This window comes from Salvelinus sp. IW2-2015, linkage group LG2, assembly GCF_002910315.2.
Source record: "Salvelinus sp. IW2-2015 linkage group LG2, ASM291031v2, whole genome shotgun sequence".
Lineage (NCBI taxonomy): Eukaryota > Metazoa > Chordata > Actinopteri > Salmoniformes > Salmonidae > Salvelinus > Salvelinus sp. IW2-2015.
In genome coordinates this window covers 34,272,300-34,291,244 of record NC_036839.1, presented here as the reverse complement: position 1 = coordinate 34,291,244, position 18,945 = coordinate 34,272,300, and the positions used below count along the sequence as shown (strand labels likewise).

At 44.1% G+C, this 18,945-nt stretch overlaps 1 protein-coding gene across 1 annotated transcript in view; it reads left to right on the top strand.

Moving 5' to 3' along the window:
* Positions 1 to 18,929, top strand: part of rnf17 (ring finger protein 17) — a 28,209-nt gene extending 9,280 nt beyond the window's left edge. The window contains exons 16-37 of the mRNA XM_024009119.2: positions 2,487 to 2,637; positions 2,747 to 2,924; positions 3,869 to 3,984; positions 4,142 to 4,262; positions 4,379 to 4,499; positions 4,651 to 4,911; positions 5,144 to 5,291; positions 5,485 to 5,597; positions 5,827 to 5,917; positions 12,020 to 12,141; positions 12,267 to 12,571; positions 13,569 to 13,732; positions 13,849 to 13,968; positions 14,065 to 14,145; positions 14,331 to 14,456; positions 14,585 to 14,638; positions 14,800 to 14,907; positions 15,006 to 15,129; positions 15,291 to 15,426; positions 16,307 to 16,493; positions 16,857 to 16,974; positions 18,731 to 18,929. Of these exons, the coding sequence (XP_023864887.1) occupies positions 2,487 to 2,637; positions 2,747 to 2,924; positions 3,869 to 3,984; positions 4,142 to 4,262; positions 4,379 to 4,499; positions 4,651 to 4,911; positions 5,144 to 5,291; positions 5,485 to 5,597; positions 5,827 to 5,917; positions 12,020 to 12,141; positions 12,267 to 12,571; positions 13,569 to 13,732; positions 13,849 to 13,968; positions 14,065 to 14,145; positions 14,331 to 14,456; positions 14,585 to 14,638; positions 14,800 to 14,907; positions 15,006 to 15,129; positions 15,291 to 15,426; positions 16,307 to 16,493; positions 16,857 to 16,952 (2,923 nt within the window). The 3' untranslated portion in view covers positions 16,953 to 16,974; positions 18,731 to 18,929. The remainder of the gene's footprint in view (positions 1 to 2,486; positions 2,638 to 2,746; positions 2,925 to 3,868; positions 3,985 to 4,141; positions 4,263 to 4,378; positions 4,500 to 4,650; positions 4,912 to 5,143; positions 5,292 to 5,484; positions 5,598 to 5,826; positions 5,918 to 12,019; positions 12,142 to 12,266; positions 12,572 to 13,568; positions 13,733 to 13,848; positions 13,969 to 14,064; positions 14,146 to 14,330; positions 14,457 to 14,584; positions 14,639 to 14,799; positions 14,908 to 15,005; positions 15,130 to 15,290; positions 15,427 to 16,306; positions 16,494 to 16,856; positions 16,975 to 18,730) is intronic.
* The last annotated feature ends 16 nt before the right edge of the window (positions 18,930 to 18,945 follow it).

Below are 18,945 nucleotides of genomic sequence, written 5' to 3'. Positions count from 1 at the left end.
ATGGTGTTTTCCAGGCCTGGAAAGGTTTTGGAAAATGATCAAATCTGAAAAGTTGTGGAAATAATAATTTCTGTTCATGTCATTTATTTAGAGACAGTTTTTAAATATTTTATCAATCAAATTAAAATCCACATATCAGCTAGGATCGGAATGACACTTTTGCACAGCTGTGTTTACACGCATCACCTGCATTTGTGAGAAAATAGTGGGCTGTTGCTCAAGGAGAGCGAGACAGTCGAACATTGCAGCAGCAGGTAGTCCTAGCCTATAAAATATGTTATATAACAGGTGAGTCTAATGCTGATTGGTTAAAACCGCATTCCAGCCGGTGTCTATTAAATAAGTTACCACCGGCTAAATCTATGATGTTAAAATGCGTATTTACTCTGTTCCATCTGACTGGGCAATCCGCTGTCTCATCAGCCCAGCCAAGCAATTTATCAACTCGATCTCCACTGTAAAAAGCATCTAGACATTATCTCACATTTCTTTTAGACTAACATTTCGTTTTCAAAGGCAGAGATTGGTATAAACCTTGCTCTCTGTCCGACATTTGCAACATTGTTTCAATATTCAAATTTGATCTCTAGCTGTTCCATAGTAATGAACGTGATGAGACAGGCAGGCAGCGTTTCTCAGCCAGTCGAAATCATGAATCAGCTGGCATAATTTTTTATGGGTATATACAAAGAAATGTCAATTGAAAAAAGGTAAAACTAAACGAAGTGCAACTAGTTTGCAGTCTTTTTAGTTTGAAGTGATTGTGTTAGCTGAGTTGTTGGCTAGCTCCTCTGAACAACAGTGTCCTGACAAGTGAGCACATTTCTATACCAGGCGAAATCGCGCATCATTAGCTCATTGTTATGGATGTATCCAAATAAATGGCACTAGAAAAGAGCTTAAACAAGCAACTACTTTGTGTTATTCTGGCTGCACTTTTTTTACGTGACTGTAAGTTAGCCGTAGTTGGCTAGCTTGCAAGCAAGGGATAAGAACATTGCCAGCTAGAATTGCAATGGAACATTTAGAACGAACGATTGGGTCGCATCCATAGATGCAGAACAAAAAGACTGAATGACTGGGTCGCGTCTTTGGCAACCGAACCGATAGAACGAACGAACAAACGACCAGCCTGCCTGGTTAGCCACCTTAGATTTGTGTTGGGACTATATCTTGTGGAAGGATGAAATAGTATGAATAAATTCATCAAATTAATGTTTTTTTTAATGAAAATATGTCAATCAGTATTGTAATATGTTGGTAACACATTGTATAAAAGTGATAATGCCCTTGAAGCCGGCGTTTGGAGGATATATTGGCACGGTTTACCGGCCCTGGACTTTGTCTCGGGCCTAACAACACCCGTGCCGACTTCTTGGGCATTATCACTTAAATAGAGAACAGACTAATAACTATGTAGCCAATTCAAAACATATCTTGTGCCCTTTAACTGTTTAGCTATTGTTACCTTCTATTAATGTTTTCGTCACTCGCGAATAAGGCCATACAAAGTTGATTTACTTTTTTGAACAACTCAGATTATTCATTTTAAACTATTTTTCACGAAATGAACAATACACTTCACCATTGTATTAGTTGGGATTTGGTTCAAATGCAGTGAATCAAAATAAGAATTATAAGTAATTTTAGAAAAATGGATTAGATGTAACCTTTCTTTTGGATTAAGTGGCTTAAACTTGTTTTGTTGATACTTATAGTTTATTTGGGCATCCAATGTATGGGACATTGCAACTCAATAGATGCTAGTCAGCCTGCAACGTAAACACTTCTAAGGTAACTAAAATAAATTAGAAAAGGTACATTTCCTGAAGAAAATGTGTGGGCTTGCTTCAGCTGAATAAAAAGAGTTGTAGCCTATCAAAGCCATTTGATCTTTTGATATATTGAATGAGCAAATTATTTAAAAAGGCATAAAATGTATTTGGTTGTAATGTTGCAATTTTATACATCAAGGGTGGTAAACCATCCTCCAGGACAGCTAATGGGTGGGCAGGCTTTTATTCCAGTCCCCCTCAAACAAACCACATTTTAGAAATTAGCTGCTGAACCGGACCTTGATAAACTGTCTCTGTGTTTGAGCAGGGCTTGATCAAAAGCCTGCACACCCAGTAGCTCTCCTCTTGTTTTATACAGTTGCCTAACAGGTATTTCACTTTGTGGGGGGTTAAGTGCTTTGCACAACGACAGGAGATGGTACATGGGATCAGAGAGCAGCCTCCCAGGGTCGATACCACATTACATACTGTTTTATACGTACACATAGATGCTGTTAATTATTGGTCATGGAAGTTTGGTTAAAAGTCATGGAAAAGTCTTGAAATTCCATTTGTCAAAATATGTAAACCCTGCATACTGTACATATCCAGTGTTTCCCTTATATGAGTTTTGCGGAAGGCTGCATCAGTTTCTTCCTTGTTGCCATGGATAATCAGTAGTAATATGTTTGTCCCGTTCTGCTGCTGTAGGTTTTATTCTCCGGTGGCGTGGAATGCCAAGACTGTGCCGTGTGGCAGGAGGCCTCTCCAGTTCTACCTTCCTGTCTTCCCTCGTACCAACGTAGAGCTCAACGCTGTGGTGTCCCACATAGACACACCCTCACACTTCTACATCCAACTGGTAGGTCACACACAAACACACACACATTCCACACACACACACATGAACGCATTATCAGCTGATATTCCAGTGCCCTCTCTAACTCTTCCCCCTTGCTGATTAAACGCAGGTTGACAACATGGAGTTCCTGCTGCTGACAGCCAAGCTGCAGGAGTGTTACAGCTATGACTGCCCCAGCAGGGGGACCAGAGGAGAGGACCAGGACTTGGAGGTCTACTGTCCTGTCTTGGATCAGGCCTGTGTGGCACGCTTTGACGATAAGGTCTGGTACAGGGCCCATGTCATCGGTCAGTACACTGTCTGTGCGTGGGTACACTTAGGGCAGTTGCGGTGACCGAATTACCGGCAGTCATGAGTCACGTAGGCCTACATGAATGCTCTCTGTAGGCCTACATGAATGGCGCTGATGCGTAAGGCAGTATAATCAACTGGCCAATGAATGGCTTGGTACTCAGCGCCCTGTTCCTCTAATCTGAATAATGAGGATAAATGGTGATGGGAGTTAGAGGTCCCGTTCAAAAATGGACCCGGGGCTTTCCCAGACGGACACAATATGCACAGTACACTTTTTAACATAGAGACCCAGTCAGGTCCACAACCTAGCATGAGAAAATTCCATTTGTTTTGATACTTTATTAACCGGTGTGGAGGAAAGGAGAGGGAGAGCAACAGAACGAGCATGGCGCTAGGGAGAAGGGGCCTCCGGTGTGTGTGTGCGCAGTGAGTGCCACTGCCTTGGAACCACTGCCTTGGATAATAAATCAAATCAAGTTTATTTTATATAGCCCTTTGTACATCAGCTAATATCTCGAAGTGCTGTACAGAAACCCAGCGTAAAACCCCAAACAGCAAGCAATGCAGGTGTAGAAGCACGGTGGCTAGGAAAAWCTCCCTAGAAARGCCAAAACCTAGGAAGAAACCTAGAGAGGAACCAGGCTATGAGGGGTGGCCAGTCCTCTTCTGGCTGTGCCGGGTGGAGATTATAACAGAACATGGCCAAGATGTTCAAAATGTTCATAAGTGACAAGCATGGTCAAATAATARTCAGGAATAAATGTCAGTTGGCTTTTCATAGCCAATCATTAAGAGTTGAAAACAGCAGGTCTGGGACAGGTAGGGGTTCCATAACCGCAGGCAGAACAGTTGAAACTGGAATAATAAATTATATGCAAACTCCAAAAATGTATAGAAAAGAGTCTACCTAAAGACTAGAATGTTATTGTGTTTGTAGGTATTCCCGGGGGCAGGAAGGTGGAAGTCCAGTTTGTAGACTTTGGCAACAACAAGATTCTGTCAGTCAATGACCTGAGGAAGATCAAGGATGAGTTCTTTGCCCTCCCAGCCATGGTGAGGTCACACTACACTAGAGTATGTTGGATGGAGAATAAATAAGGCTGACTGTATCCATATACCATCCCAGCATTAACTGCTAGGGTTGGTAGACCGGGCAGGGCACTCCTATTATTCAAATGGCTCTCACAATTACCTCTCCCCCCCCACCCAGGCCATCCAGTGCTACCTGGCTGATGTGATTCCTCTGGAAGAGGGTGAGACGTGGAGCGAAGTGTGTATAGAGAAGTTCAAGAGTCTTGCTGACCAGAGACTTGTGACCGCTGTGGCCACAGGTAAGACGGGCAGAACTGGAGAGTTCTCCTTTCACACGGCACTGTCTTGGCATCCCACGACAACCGTGTGACTGTTCTGTAGTTGATTGATTTGTGTGTGTCTTCTGAACCCCCAGAGGCTGGTCGAAGGGGCAGGGGTCTGCCAGTCAGGCTGTTTGAGACCAGTGATTCCAGCGAGCCGTTAGCAAACATCGAAGATCTGCTGGTCAACGACCAACTGGCCTGCTTCAAGAAGGGGTGAGTGTGTGTCTGTCATCTCACAGCAGGATACTTCATGGGTAAAATCAATAACTAATCTTATTTAGACTTTTTGATACCTGCACACACAGATGTGGGTATGGTTCCAAAAATGAGATGTTTTATTTTACCCCATCTCCCTCTCACTTAGCATCAAATCTAAGGACACCCAGGCGCCGGTGGTAGACACCACAGTGTGGGACCCCCCACTCGAGGGTCTTCTGGGTGAGTCTGAGCCAGCCCCTATCTCCCTGGGCCAGGAGACCCCAGAGCAGGACCAAGACCCCCAAGAGATCCAGCCCTACCTGATGCTGCCGGCCAACCTGAAAGACCTGAGGGTCAGATTGACCCACGTGGTCTCACCCGGGAGCTTTTACGTCCAGCTGCTACAGATGGACACCCAGCTCAAGAGGTCAGCCAGTGGGGATGGAGAGGAGGGCAAGGAGGGACAGACAATGGCTTACTGAAGCCTCACCGAATCCAGCAGAGAATCTTGGGCTGTGTTCACACAGGAATCTTGTAACTGTAGAGTGGATTGACAGACATTGACTTGATTTTCTATGATGTGCGACTTTAGAATGAGACGCTGATGAGAGGTCTGTGTCATTTAGTTATCGCTCTCTCTCTCTCCCCCTCTGTTTCAGGGTGTATGAGTTGTTGAAGCAGGAGTATGCCCGTACAGAGCCCCAGGAGATAGAGTGGAAGGCAGACATGTACTGTGCTGCCTACAACAACGGGGTCTGGGAGAGGGGCCAGCTCTGCTCTCCTGTTTCCCTCGGCTGCATTGCCGAGGTAACACGAGCACGCGCACACACACACATCTATCCTTTAAGAGCCACAGAAGTGGACTAGGAGTGGATTTAGAAGTAATGACATTGTAGCAGCTGATTGCAGCCGATCTGTCATTACTGTTTCATCAGTGATTGACAGATGGGTACATCCAGCTGTAACTGCAGTGTGGTGTTTTGTCTCCACATGGTGTTAGGTAGTACGCTGTGATTTTGGCAACAAGGTGAAACTCCATGTGAACAACCTGAGACCACTGCTGCCAAGTCTGGTTGGCTGTCTGGTGCTGGAGTGTTCCCTCAGTGAAATCAGGTGAACACACACAAATGCAGGGCTGACCTCAAACACTGATCCCTGGCAAAATGTTCTGAATTAGTAGACCTTTCACAAAAATAGATTCTGACAGGTTTCCTCAGGGCATGAGTTATTTATCACACCTATCCTAATACTGGAGCAAGGGGCATGCTATTTTCCTTAGACCTCATTTGAAATTTCTCACTCTTTCTCCCTCTCGCTCCATTTCTTTCTCTCTCCCTCTCAGACCTGCAGGCGGTCGTTCCACCTGGACAGCCACAGCGTGTGACTTCATCTCTTACTACCTGACAGGAGCCATGGCCATCATGACCATCAAGGTGACGCCACATCACACACCTTTTCCTAGCCCTACCACTTCCCGTAGCCCTTAACCACTTCCCCTAGTCCCTACCCCACACTTATGTGAACTCTAAGCAAAGAGGGCTGGGGGTGGAGATGGAGCCTAGTCTCTGATGCCTCACTGTTTTGTGTTTTTTTTATATATATATAACTTTTGACTGGTACTGTGTGTGTAATATATATACACTGCTCAAAAAAATAAAGGGAACACTTAAACAACACAATGTAACTCCAAGTCAATCACACTTCTGTGAAATCAAACTGTCCACTTAGGAAGCAACACTGATTGACAATAAATTTCACATGCTGTTGTGCAAATGGAATAGACAACAGGTGGAAATTATAGGCAATTAGCAAGACACCCCCAATGAAGGAGTGGTTCTGCAGGTGGTGACCACAGACCACTTCTCAGTTCCTATGCTTCCTGGCTGATGTTTTGGTCACTTTTGAATGCTGGCGGTGCTTTCACTCTAGTGGTAGCATGAGACTGAGTCTACAACCCACACAAGTGGCTCAGGTAGTGCAGCTCATCCAGGATGGCACATCAATGCGAGCTGTGGCAAGAAGGTTTGCTGTGTCTGTCAGCGTAGTGTCCAGAGCATGGAGGCGCTACCAGGAGACAGACCAGTACATCAGGAGACGTGGAGGAGGCCGTAGGAGGGCAACAACCCAGCAGCAGGACCGCTACCTCCGCCTTTGTGCAAGGAGGAGCACTGCCAGAGCCTTGCAAAATGACCTCCAGCCGGCCACAAATGTGCATGTGTCTGCTCAAACGGTCAGAAACAGACTCCATGAGGGTGGTATGAGGGCCCGACGTCCACAGGTGGGGGTTGTGCTTACAGCCCAACACCGTGCAGGACGTTTGGCATCCAATTGAGCACATCTGGGACATCATGTCTCGCTCCATCCACCAACGCCACGTTGCACCACAGACTGTCCAGGAGTTGGCGGATGCTTTAGTCCAGGTCTGGGACGAGATCCCTCAGGAGACCATCCACCACCTCATCAGGAGCATGCCCAGGCGTTGTAGGGAGGTCATACAGGCACGTGGAGGCCACACACACTACTGAGCCTAATTTTGACTTGTTATAAGGACATTACATCAAAGTTGGATCAGCCTGTAGTGTGGTTTTCCACTTTAATTTTGAGTGTGACTCCAAATCCAGACCTCCATGGGTTGATAAATTTGATTTCCATTGATCATTTTTGTGTGATTTTGTTGTCAGCACATTCAACTATGTAAAGAAAAAAGTATTTAATAAGAATATTTCATTCATTCAGATCTAGGATGTGTTATTTTAGTGTTCCCTTTATTTTTTTGAGCAGTGTACATACACACACAGTACCAGTCAAAAGTTTGGACACCTACTCATTCAATTGTTTTAAAATATTTTTTACCATTTTCTACATTGTGGAATAATAGTGAATCAAATAAAATGTATTTGTCACATGCGCCAAATACAACAGGTGTAGGTAGACCTTAGAGTGAAATGCTTACTTACAAGCCCTTAACCAACAATACAGTGTTAAACAAATCAAAATATATTTAATATTTTAGATTCTTCAAAGTAGTCACCCTTTTCCTTGATGACAGCTTTTCACACGCTTGGCGTTCTTTCAACTAGCTTCACCTGGGATGCCACAGTCTTGAAGGAGTTCCCACATATGCTGAGCATTTCTGGGCTGCTTTTCCTTCACTCTGCGGATCAACTCATCCCAAACCATCTCAATTTGGTTGAGGTCGAGTGATTGTGGAGGCCAGGTCATCTGATGCAGCACTCCATCACTCTCCTTCTTGCTCAGATAGCCATTACACATCCTGGAGGTGTTTTGGGTCATTGTCCTGTTGAAAAACAAATGATAGTCCCGCAAACCAATTGGGATGGCGTATCGCTGCAGAATAGCCATGCTGGTTAAGTGTGCCTTGAATTCTAAATAAATCACAGACCGTGTCACCATCAAAGCATCATCACACCTCTTCGTCCATGCTTCACGGTGGGAACCACACATGCAGAGATTATCCGTTTCACCTACTCTGCGTCTCACAAAGACACGGCGGTTGGAACCAAAAATCTCATTTGGACTCATCAGAACAAAGGACAGATTTCATCCGGTCTAATGTCCATTGCTCATGTTTCTTGGCCCAAGCAAGTCTCTTCTTATTATTGGTGTCCTTTAGAATTGGTTTCTTTGCAGCAATTCCACCATGAAGGCCTGATTCACGCAGTCTCCTTTGAACAGTTGATGTTGAGATGTGTCTGTAATGTGAACTCTGTGAAGCATTTATTTAGAGGCTGGTAACTCTAATGAACTTATCCTCTGCAGCAGAGGTAACTCTGGGTCTTCCTTTCCTTTGGAGGTCCTCATGAGAGCCAGTTTCATCATAGTGCTTGAGGGTTTTTGCAACTGCACTTGAAACTTTCAAAGTTCTTGAAATTTTCCACATTGACTGACCTTCATGTCTTAAAGTAATGATGGACTGGTTTCTCTTTGCTTATTTTAGTTGTTCTTGTCATAATATGGACTTGGTCTTTTACCAAATAGGGCTATCTTCTGTATACCACCCCTACCTTGTCACAACACAACTAATTGGCTCATGCATTAAGATGGACATAAATTCCACAAATGTACTTTTAACAAGGCACACCTGTTAATTGAAATGCATTTCAGGCGACTACCTCATGAAGCTGGTTGAGAGAATGCCAAGAGTGTGCAAAGGGTGGCTGCTTTGAAGAATCTCAAATGATGTCTTCACTATTATTTTACAATGTAGAAAATAGTACAAATAAAGAAAAACCCCTGAATGAGTAGCTGTGTTCAAACTTTTGACTGGTACTGTGTATATATATTTCTATTGGACAAATAAAGAAACACAAATTACAAATTTAACAGATACATCCTTTTATCCCTCTATACTTATTGAAACACCTCCCTCCCCTTAACAACAAAAGCAGCATACATACAAAAATWWGTTAAAACATCAATTGGAAATTATATATACACATACATACACAAAAATAAATAAAAAATATCACTACATACCGTCCATTCTCTCCCACACTCTCATATCCCCCCTGTTGGCCAACATTCTTACTCCTGATCAATAGAAGGCAACTGTTCAAAAAAGGAAATTAAAGGCTGCCATTTTAAGAAAAAGTTATCAGAACAACCTTTCTAAGTGTCGAAAACAGATATTTTAACCAGGCTAATACAGTGGGAGGTTTGGTGGATTTCCAATTAAGCAAGATCTCCCGGCGGGCTATAAGGGAAGCAAACACTACAACGTCTTCTTTACTTTTAGTGAGATTAGGCAACAAAGATGTAACTCCAAATATAGCTATTAGAGGATAAGGCTGCAGGTCGGAGTGATTTGACCATTTATCATGTGTCTGGGAGGAATTTACTCTTTGGTGTAGTGAATTCTGTGCAAGAACTGAATTAAACTTAACCGAGCACATGAGGATATGGAGTTAACCCTAAGAAGGGCCTCCTCCCACCAGGCATATGTAAGTTCAAGTTCACTACCCCAGTCTGTCTTGATTTTGTTTATTGGAGAGGGTTCAGAGTAAAGCATAATGTCATATAATCTAGAAATCAGGCAGGGACAAAATCTCTTCTAGCAACGTCTTGGGATGTAGTTGAGGAAAGGTGGGAAAATTAGAGCGAACAAAGTTACGGATTTGAAAATAGCGGAAAAGATTAGCTACAAGATCATTAAAACATCTTTGAAACATACCAAACCTCCCTGTTGCCACAAAACAAAAGCCTGGTCGAGTATGGAGAGTTAAAATAAGTGGTTGTTACAAATGGGGCTTAGAGGAGAAGGGTCAAAAAGTCTAAAATGTTGACAAAATTGTCTCCAGATCTTCAAAGTAGAGAGCGCAATGGGGTTTCCAGTGTACTTTGAAGGACAGTGGGGCACAAGTAAGAGCAGAAAGGGAGGATGATTGGCAGGAGTGTGCTTGTAATGAGCACCAGCTGTTACTTGGAGCATTACACCAGACCACAATCTTTTGAATATTGGCTGTCCAATAGTAAAGCAGTAAATTTGGAAGTGCCAATCCTCCATCTTGTCTCCTTTTGAAGTATTGTTCTATATATCCTAGATGATTTGCCAGCCCAGTTAAAATGACTGAGCCTATCAAACTTGGTAAAAAAATGATTTCGGCAGAAAGATCAAAAGACATTGAAAAAGGTTTAGAAACAGAGGTAAACATTTTCATTTTAACTTCTTATGGCTCCATCCCGCTAACGGGATCGATATGACGGCAGCCAGTGAAAGTGCAGGGCGCCAAATTCAAACAACAGAAATCTCATAATTAAAATTCCTCAAACATACATGTGTCTTATATCATTTTAAAGGTAATCTTGTTGTTAATCCCACCAAAGTGTCCGATTTCAAATATGCTTTTCAGCGAAAGCACTACAAACGATTGTTAGGTCACCACCAAACCACAATAAGCACAGCCATTTTTCCAGCGAAAGATAGCTTTCACAAAAAGCAGAAATAGAGATAAAACGAATCACTAACCTTTGATTATCTTCATCAGATGACACTCATAGGACTTCATGTTACACAATACATGCATGTTTTGTTTGATAAAGTTCATATTTATAACAAAAAATCTGAGTTTACATTGGCGCGTTACATTCACTAGTTCCAAAAACATCAAGTGATTTTGCATAGCCACATCGTTTCAACAGAAATACTCATCATAAATGTAGATGATAATACAAGTTATACACATGGAATTATAGATATACCTCTCCTTTAATGCAACCGCTGTGTCAGATTTCAAAAAAACTTTACGGAAAAAGCAACTCATGCAATAATCTGAGACGGAGCTCAGAACAATAGCCAAATTAGCCGCCATGTTGGGGTCAACAGAAACCAGAAAATACATGATAAATGTTTCCTTACCTTTGAACTTCATCAGAATGCAGTCCTAGGAATCCCAGGTCCACAATAAATGCTTGATTTGTTCGATAATGTCCGTTATTTATGTCCAATTAGCAACTTTGGTTAGCACGTTAGCAGTAAACAATTCCAAAGTCACAAAGCGCATCCACTATAACGTGACGAAATGTCCAAAAGTTCCGTAACAGTCAGTAGAAACATGTCAAACGATATACTGAATCAATCTTTAGAATGTTGTTAACATCCATCTTGAATAACGTTCCAACCGGAGAATTAGATTGACTTCAGAAGAGCGGTGGAACGGAGGTCCTCCTCATGTGACGGCGCATGGTCAACGCGTGGTCACCTCATGGCAGTGATTACTAATTCCTGTCTCCTTCGGCCCCCCTTCACAGCAGAGTCATCAGACAAAGTTCTATTGACTGTTGACATCTAATGGAAGCCGTAGGAAGTGAAAACTCATCAATATCTCGCTGTAATTTCAATGAGAGCTTGGTTGAAAATCTGCCACCTCAGAAACAATTCAAACAGGAAGTGGAACTTCTCAGGTTTTTGCCTGCCATATGAGTTCTGTTATACTCACAGACATAATTCAAACAGTTTTAGAAACTTCAGAGTGTTTTCTATCCAATACGAATAATAATATGCATATATTAGCAACTGGGACTGAGGAGCAGGCAGTTTACTATGGGCACCTCTGTGCACCTTTCATCCAAGCTACTCAATACTGCCCCTGCAGCCATAAGAAGTTAACAGATTGGATTCTGCCCGCTAAGGACAGAGGCAGACTATCCCAGCGTTGTAAGTCTGTTTTAACTCGAGTGACTGGACTTACGAAGTTAGTTTTATGGAGGGTAGCCAAAGGTGTTATATTCAAACCTAAATAGGAAAAACCAGAGGGTGACAGACGGAAAGGCAGGGCTCCAGGGTGAATTTGCTTGGCAGCGGGGTTGATCGGAAAACATTAACTTTTCTGAATGTTCAATTTGTAACCTGAGAATGATCCAAATGTGTTTAAAATAAGCCGTATGTTATAGACAGGGTTAGTGATATATAATAGTAGAAATTCTGAATACTGTGACACTTTGTTCTTCACCAGCTCGGTGGAGACCATCCATGGTTTTACTTGAGTTTCTCTTTACCAGCCTTTTCCTCTTTGCAGGAGAACACAGAGCAGCGTCCGGTGCCGGTCTCTCTGTACTGCTCCAACCGGGCCGGGCAAGACGTCAGCATCGCAGACTTCCTGGTTAGTGAGGGCCTCGCTCTGAAAGAGAGGAAGCCACAGTGAGTAACAGAACTCTGTGTGTGGATGTATGTTTCACAGTTGAGTATAATATGTTTCCTAGGACCCATGTCTTTCTGCTGGCTCTACTTATCTGCCCTCTTTGTCCCTGTGTTCTGTGCTACAGAGCGTCCCCCATGCCTAAACTAGAGGAGTTATCAGACTCTGACTCCAAGTTCAAGGGCCTTCAAAACAGGACACCTAACACAGAAAACCAGCCCCCCACCCCCTCCTCTGACTGGTCAGTTTCTCCCCGACCCCTCTCCACTGCCCCTACGCCTCCCAAACCGGCCCCCCGTACTAACCCCTCCCCAGAGAAAGTGAAGACACAGGCCTACTGCCCCCCTGAGCTGCCCCACTGTGGACGCACTCTGATGACCATCTCTGCCATCGGAGAGGATGGCCTCATCTACGCCATGACGCAGTACGCAGGTACTCTCCTTTCTACTGCTGTTTACCTCTGCGCTCACTCTCTCTCACACACACACACACCCACATACACTGAGTTTTACACAATTTGACACAGACTTTCCATGACATAGACTGACCAGGTGGAAGCTATCCCCTTATTGATGTCACTTGTTAAATCCACTTCAATCAGTGTAGATGAAGGGGAGGAGATAGGTTAACTTCTTACGGATCATTGGGACGCTAGCGTCCCACCTCGACAACATCCGGTGAAATTGCAGAGCGCCAAATTCTGAAAATACAAGTGTCATACATCATTTAAAAGCTTAACTTCTTGTTAATCCAGCCGCTTTGTCAGATTTCAAAAAGGCTTTACGGCGAAAGTACACCATGCGATTATCTGAGGACAGCACCCCGCACACAAAAGCATTACATACATTTTCCAACCAAGCAGAGGTGTCATGAAAGTCAGAAATAGCGATAAAATAAATCACTTATCTTTGAAGATCTTCATCTGGTTGATCTGGTTGCAATCACAAGGGTCCCCGGCTACATAACAAATGGTCCTTTTGTTCGATATCCCCAAAAAGTTTCTTTGGCGCGCTTGACTCAGTAATCCACCGGTTTCCCTCGTTCAAAATGCATACAAATGAATCCCGTAAGTTACCAATAAACTCTTCCAAACATATCAAACAACGTTCCTAATAAATCGTCAGGTACCCTAATATGTAAATAAACGATACAATTTAAGACTGAGAATACCGGAGATAAATAACGAAGTGCACGCCCTCACCGGAACGCGCAACAAACGCGACAGCCAAAATGGGAGCCACTTGTGTTGTGTTGTGCTTTGCTGGCATGCATCTAAGAAAAATAATTCAGTTTGCCCCACCAAGATTTACATGCTAAAATCACCACTGTGGTCATCATAACAGCCCTAGGTGACACACTCAATATTAGGAAGGTGTTCATAATGTTTTGTACACTCAGTGTACATGCGTAATTACTGTGTGTTTGTCAGGGCGTCAGTTTGAGCAGCTGCGGGAGCGTCTACAGCAACACATAAAGACCCTTCCCAGGCTGAAGCCCTACACCTGGAAGAGTGTCCTGGGTTGTGCTGTCATGGGCTCTGACATGCTCTGGTACAGAGGAGAGGTGCTGGAGGTCATCGGAGGTCACGTTAAGGTACAGACACGTTTTTTGTGAACAAATAAATACTGGGATTTTGAACAGTTTATACAAATGATGTCTATACAAAACTTACAAGACCCAACCTATACGTGTGTGTGTGTTTGTGCCAGGTGCGCTACGTGGACCAGGGTCTAGTGGAGAACATCCCAGTGTGTCACGTCTACCCCACAGTGTTGTGTGAGGACATTCCCCAGCTCTGTATGCCCTGCCAGCTGCACGGCGTCATCCCTGTGAGTGGACTAGATTCAGAATCGTGGTGGTTCAGTTCAGTGTTCCATCTCAGTAGCTTCCTCTCCTTCATCTACATCATCTCTGTCTCTGTTCAGGTGGGCAGGACGTGGCAGTGGGATGCTGTGGCTCTGCTGAAAGAGCTGCTGCTAAACCGCTGTGTGGACATGCAGGTTATGGTGAGGTGGACACTACATACACAAAGATGGTATGTTAGTGCTAGGGGGATATGAGGTGATCCTGTCAGTTTGAGTAAGTGTGAGTGTCTCACTATAAGCTGCAGGCAAGGCCCTGTATCAGTTGTGCATGGACTCACTGACCTGATGTATGATGAAATGTAACAAAAAACATGACTGTGTGTTAGGAACTGCCTGAGGATCCTCTGGGCTGTCTGACAGTACAGATTTCTCTGGATGGCATGACTCTAAGCAGAATCATGGTTCACCACCAACACGCCTCTGTAGACCAGGCTATTGCATCCATGCAGGAGGTAGGAAAGGAGGGGTGGGTATGTTACCCTTGTTTCAGTCCCCCCCCCCCCCCCCCCCCCCCCCCCCTTTTTAAAAAAAAAGTAGGCTTTGATTCAACACAATTGTCTAAATCTGTGATTTTCCTCAGGAGCTGGTGGTGTCATCTCACCTAGATCTAGATGACTGGGACATTGACACAGAGGTACGTTGGTTATTCAGTGCCATCTGTATATAAGATGTTGTTTGAAATTGCTAGTATGCACTGTGATATAACTTGCCAATTACATTTGTTTATTTATTTATCGAGTGTGAGATTGTCAGTCATCCCCACTGCTCTGCTGTGTTTTCCTGTCTTATGTACAGGGGTTGGAGGACCCGGGGCCAGTACCGAGGTTGTTCTCATACCCAGACCTGCCTGAGAAAGGCGAACGCTTCCGGGTCAGGATCAAACACCTCCGGACCCCCAACGAGGTACTACCACTTCCATACCCAACTGTAATGTCAATGTCAATTCTGAAATTATTTGTTATGCCTTTTGCAACTTTTTCTACTGCGTGTGTGTGTTGCAGGTGTTCCTGTATCCCTTAGATGGCAGTAGTTGTATGGAGTCTGGTGGGGAGAGTCTGGAGGAAGCACTGAAGAGAGTCCATGACAGGATTGACCGTCTGGCCATGCTCTCGGACTTCGCCATTGGTAAACCACAACACGATCACAAGCACTTTCCATGGACTAAACTTCACACTTAATCCTTAATGCTTTTACTAAAACATTTCCATAGGGTCTTGTAACAAGGATTTATAACGAGCTAGGTGGTAAAGTGCTGACTTGTTGATCCTGTGTGTCCATCTCTCCAGAGGCCCCGTGTCTGGCAGAATACAGTGATGGGAAGTACTACCGGGCCAAGCTACTGGGCTTCGCTGGCCTCAACCCTGTTAAGATCCTCGTCAGACACGTGGACTTTGGCTCTGACGACACCCTTCCCACACACAAGTAAGACATCTCACTGTGGGCCCAATCCTACTGGAGATTGGAGCATAAGTAAATCACATTTTCGTGCAGATTGATTGTCTATATTGACAAGATAGTCAAGTGACCACTCTAACAATGGAAATACACATCCTCAAAGATGGAAGGCAGGCGGAAGGAGGCGAGATCAGGTGGGACCATTCTAGCCAATGAGAGGGCATGCGAACAACAGGCCTTAGAGCAAGAGCAGTGGTTCCCAACCTTTTTCGGTTACTGTACCACCAACTGATTTTTGGTCTGCCCTGAGTACCTCTGATTTACTCTCATGTGCATTTTACCAGTAAGCCTATGGTCTTATGAGTCCTAGTACCCCTGGTTGGGAACCTTTGAGATAGACGACTCATCTTTGTATCTGTGCCATTATAGCGTCTGACAGCATGGGCAGTGCCATTGAGGCGGTCTCCATTTTAAAGTAGTCAATTTTCTTATTCTTCATTGGCTGATTCCTCCCAATTCATAGGAATCCCCACCCTGTTGACTACTTTAAAATGGTGGAAGTCCTCAACGGCAATGTCCACGCTAAAATGGGTAATAGAGTCCTCTATCTCTATGACAACAGGCAAAAAGTATTTTTTTCCCAAAGTTGCCAGAATGCCACGTGCGTCCATTTATATCACTGTATTTGTTTACAACCTAACCATTACAAAACTTCTATTAGATCAAATAAGCCCCACATAGCAAATAAAATAAAAAACTGTTGACCAAATTAGACACTCATTGACCTCCATACAAAAATGTCTGTCATTTTTGTGGACAGATTTTGGGCAGAGTAAAAACCTCTCGCTTTGCCTTTTCCTCTCTGGTTACCGGAGGTAATATGGTGTCTTTTTTTTCTCTCCGTCAGGCTGCGTCAGATCCCGGCCCATCTCCTGCGGTTTCCCTGTAAGGCCATCAAGGTGCGGGTGGCGGGCTTCAGACCACCCCGCCTCAACCTGGAGAAGGAGCGCTTGTCCTACCGGCCAGAGTGGAGCCTGAAGGCTGCCCTGGAGATGATTGACCTGCTGCACAGCTGCTGCACCGCATCCGTTACCGTGAGCAACATCTGCCTTAGTTATCCCCGTCATATCAGTGGCAGTCATAAAAAGCTGGACAGACAATGACGAGACATTAAGTGTGGTCATGGTTATGATAGTGGATTTTTGGCATTCAGCGTCACTGTGGTCTCTGCACAACAACAGAATTGTTGCATGTGTGTATTGTGGTTATAAACAATATACCGTTCAAATACCATTCAGCCAATTAGGTCATTGTGAGATGGTAACCGTGGTGCTGTTGGTCATCTCCGCCAATCATGATAATGGTGATAATGAAGTTATAGTGTAGTTTTTATGATAATGGTGATAATGAAGCTATAGTGTAGTTTTTATGATAATGCTGTTTCCTGGTTGTCTCAGGCGACTGAACCGGAGCTGTCTGTGTTCCTGTATGACGAGGATGGAGCTCTGGTCTACCTGCCTCTGGTGGAGAAAGGACTGGCTGACTTTGACTAAGACACTACAGCAAGAGACAAAGGTGGGTTTGGCTCTCATTCAGGAGTAGTGTTGCACGGTATACCGGTACCATGGTACCAAAACGTCATGATACCAACATTTTTGAATCACGTTGTACAATATGATACTACCACATTTTTCAGCCCTACCTATCTAAAAAAAATCAGCTGCCTCTGTTTATAAAGTCAGTTTTGTTCATCAATTGTTTTCATTAAGCAACATCAACTACTCTCTTGCGCCAGTCTAGTAATGTTCACTTTCAGGCGCATCTCACGTGTGGCAGCTATAATCAGCCAGCCGCATCCCCTACCAGCCTTCACTCACCTGCTTCTCTCTGCATCCCCTACCAGCCTTCACTCACCTGCTTCTCTCTGCATCCCCTACCAGCCTTCACTCACCTGTTCTCTCTGCATCCCTACCAGCCTTCACTCACCTGCTTCTCTCTGCATCCCCTACACGCCTTCACTCACCTGCTTCTCTCTGCATCCCCAAACCAGCCTTCACTCACCTGCTTCTCTCTGCATCCCCTACACATCCTTCACTCACCTGCTTCTCGCTGCATCCCCAACCAGCCTCCTCACTCACCTCTGCTTCTCTCTGCATCCCCTACCAGCCTTCACTCACCTGCTTCTCTCTGCATCCCTACCAGCCTTCACTCCCCTGCTTCTCTCTGCATCCCTACCAGCCTTCACTACAGCTGCTTCTCTCTGCATCCCCTACCAGCCTGTTTTAAACTAATCCCGGGTTGCTAATTATTGGTTTGATAATTGTTCAGTCATGTTACCTAGCTAGCTAACAACCGGCTAACTTTGACACTAGGTCTAGGCAATTTTGATTGGCACAGGAAGAAAGTAAAGGGTGCTACTCATGAGATGTGCTTCGAAGGTAAGTGTGGGTAGCTACAGCCCAATATGGCGACCGGAGTATGGGCGAGTCGAAAGGAGTGGGTGTATAGAAAGCAAATCAGCTAATTTTGCGTGGTTGATTGGGCTGCGCGACAAGTTGATAAGCCGGGTAACTAACGTGGCCATTTCATTCCTACCATTTTATTTCAAGTAGGATAGTAGCCTACACAAGAAATAACTCGTATTGATAACCATACATGCATGCATACATACATACATACTCTACTACTCAATGGGGAGGGCATGAATAGCAACACCGTGACACAGTACTCTTCGCTCCCGCTTGCCCATCACTACTGTCCAGCAACGGCGTGGGAAGTAGCGACCTAGTAGCCAATGTACGGGTGATAGTCACAGTAAGCACACAGATACAACACATGAAGCATATTGGGATACACTACCACCTTCTCAAGGTAGGATTCATATAGGCCTAATGTAAACCTAAACTATATCAGAAATTATCTTTCTGGTGCTCCTTAAATTCTGTTCTGTTAAAGTTGGGAGCTGTGTGTGTATGTGTTTTGGGAGAGTGAGTGGTGTGTTTCATGCAGTGTTTTCCCCTTGCTGTCACAATGACATGCATACATCTTCCTCCCATTCTATGCAGTTTTCCATTATACAATGAACAGTGTGAATTTCATTAATTACATGTTGTAGAAGTGTGAATGAATATCAGTGACAGGTTTTTTTGCGTAGCACATAACGTTTAGAAAACGGGAACGGGCTAACAGGACCCCAGGCCACTCGGCATCGTATGGTCAGTAACAACACTGCTCAGGAGTGGTTTTCAAAGAAAGTGTCATCTGTTTGTTCAAGAGAGTGGCGTCAAGTCTCTGTAGTCTGAATATGTTAAGTAACCTTTCTCTCCCCCAGAGATCTGCTGTGACGTTGGACGGGTTCTTCAGTTCCCTGTTCCTTCTGCATTGTAAGAATGCTGCATTCAATATACAGTACATAAAAATCTTGAACATTGTTTTATTTTAAATGTTTTTTTGAGCAGAATGTATCTAAGTTGGCTGAGCACTTTATTTTCTATCTGAAATACTGTCTGTATGAAGGGTACAGAAGTATTAAAGTTTTCATTTAAA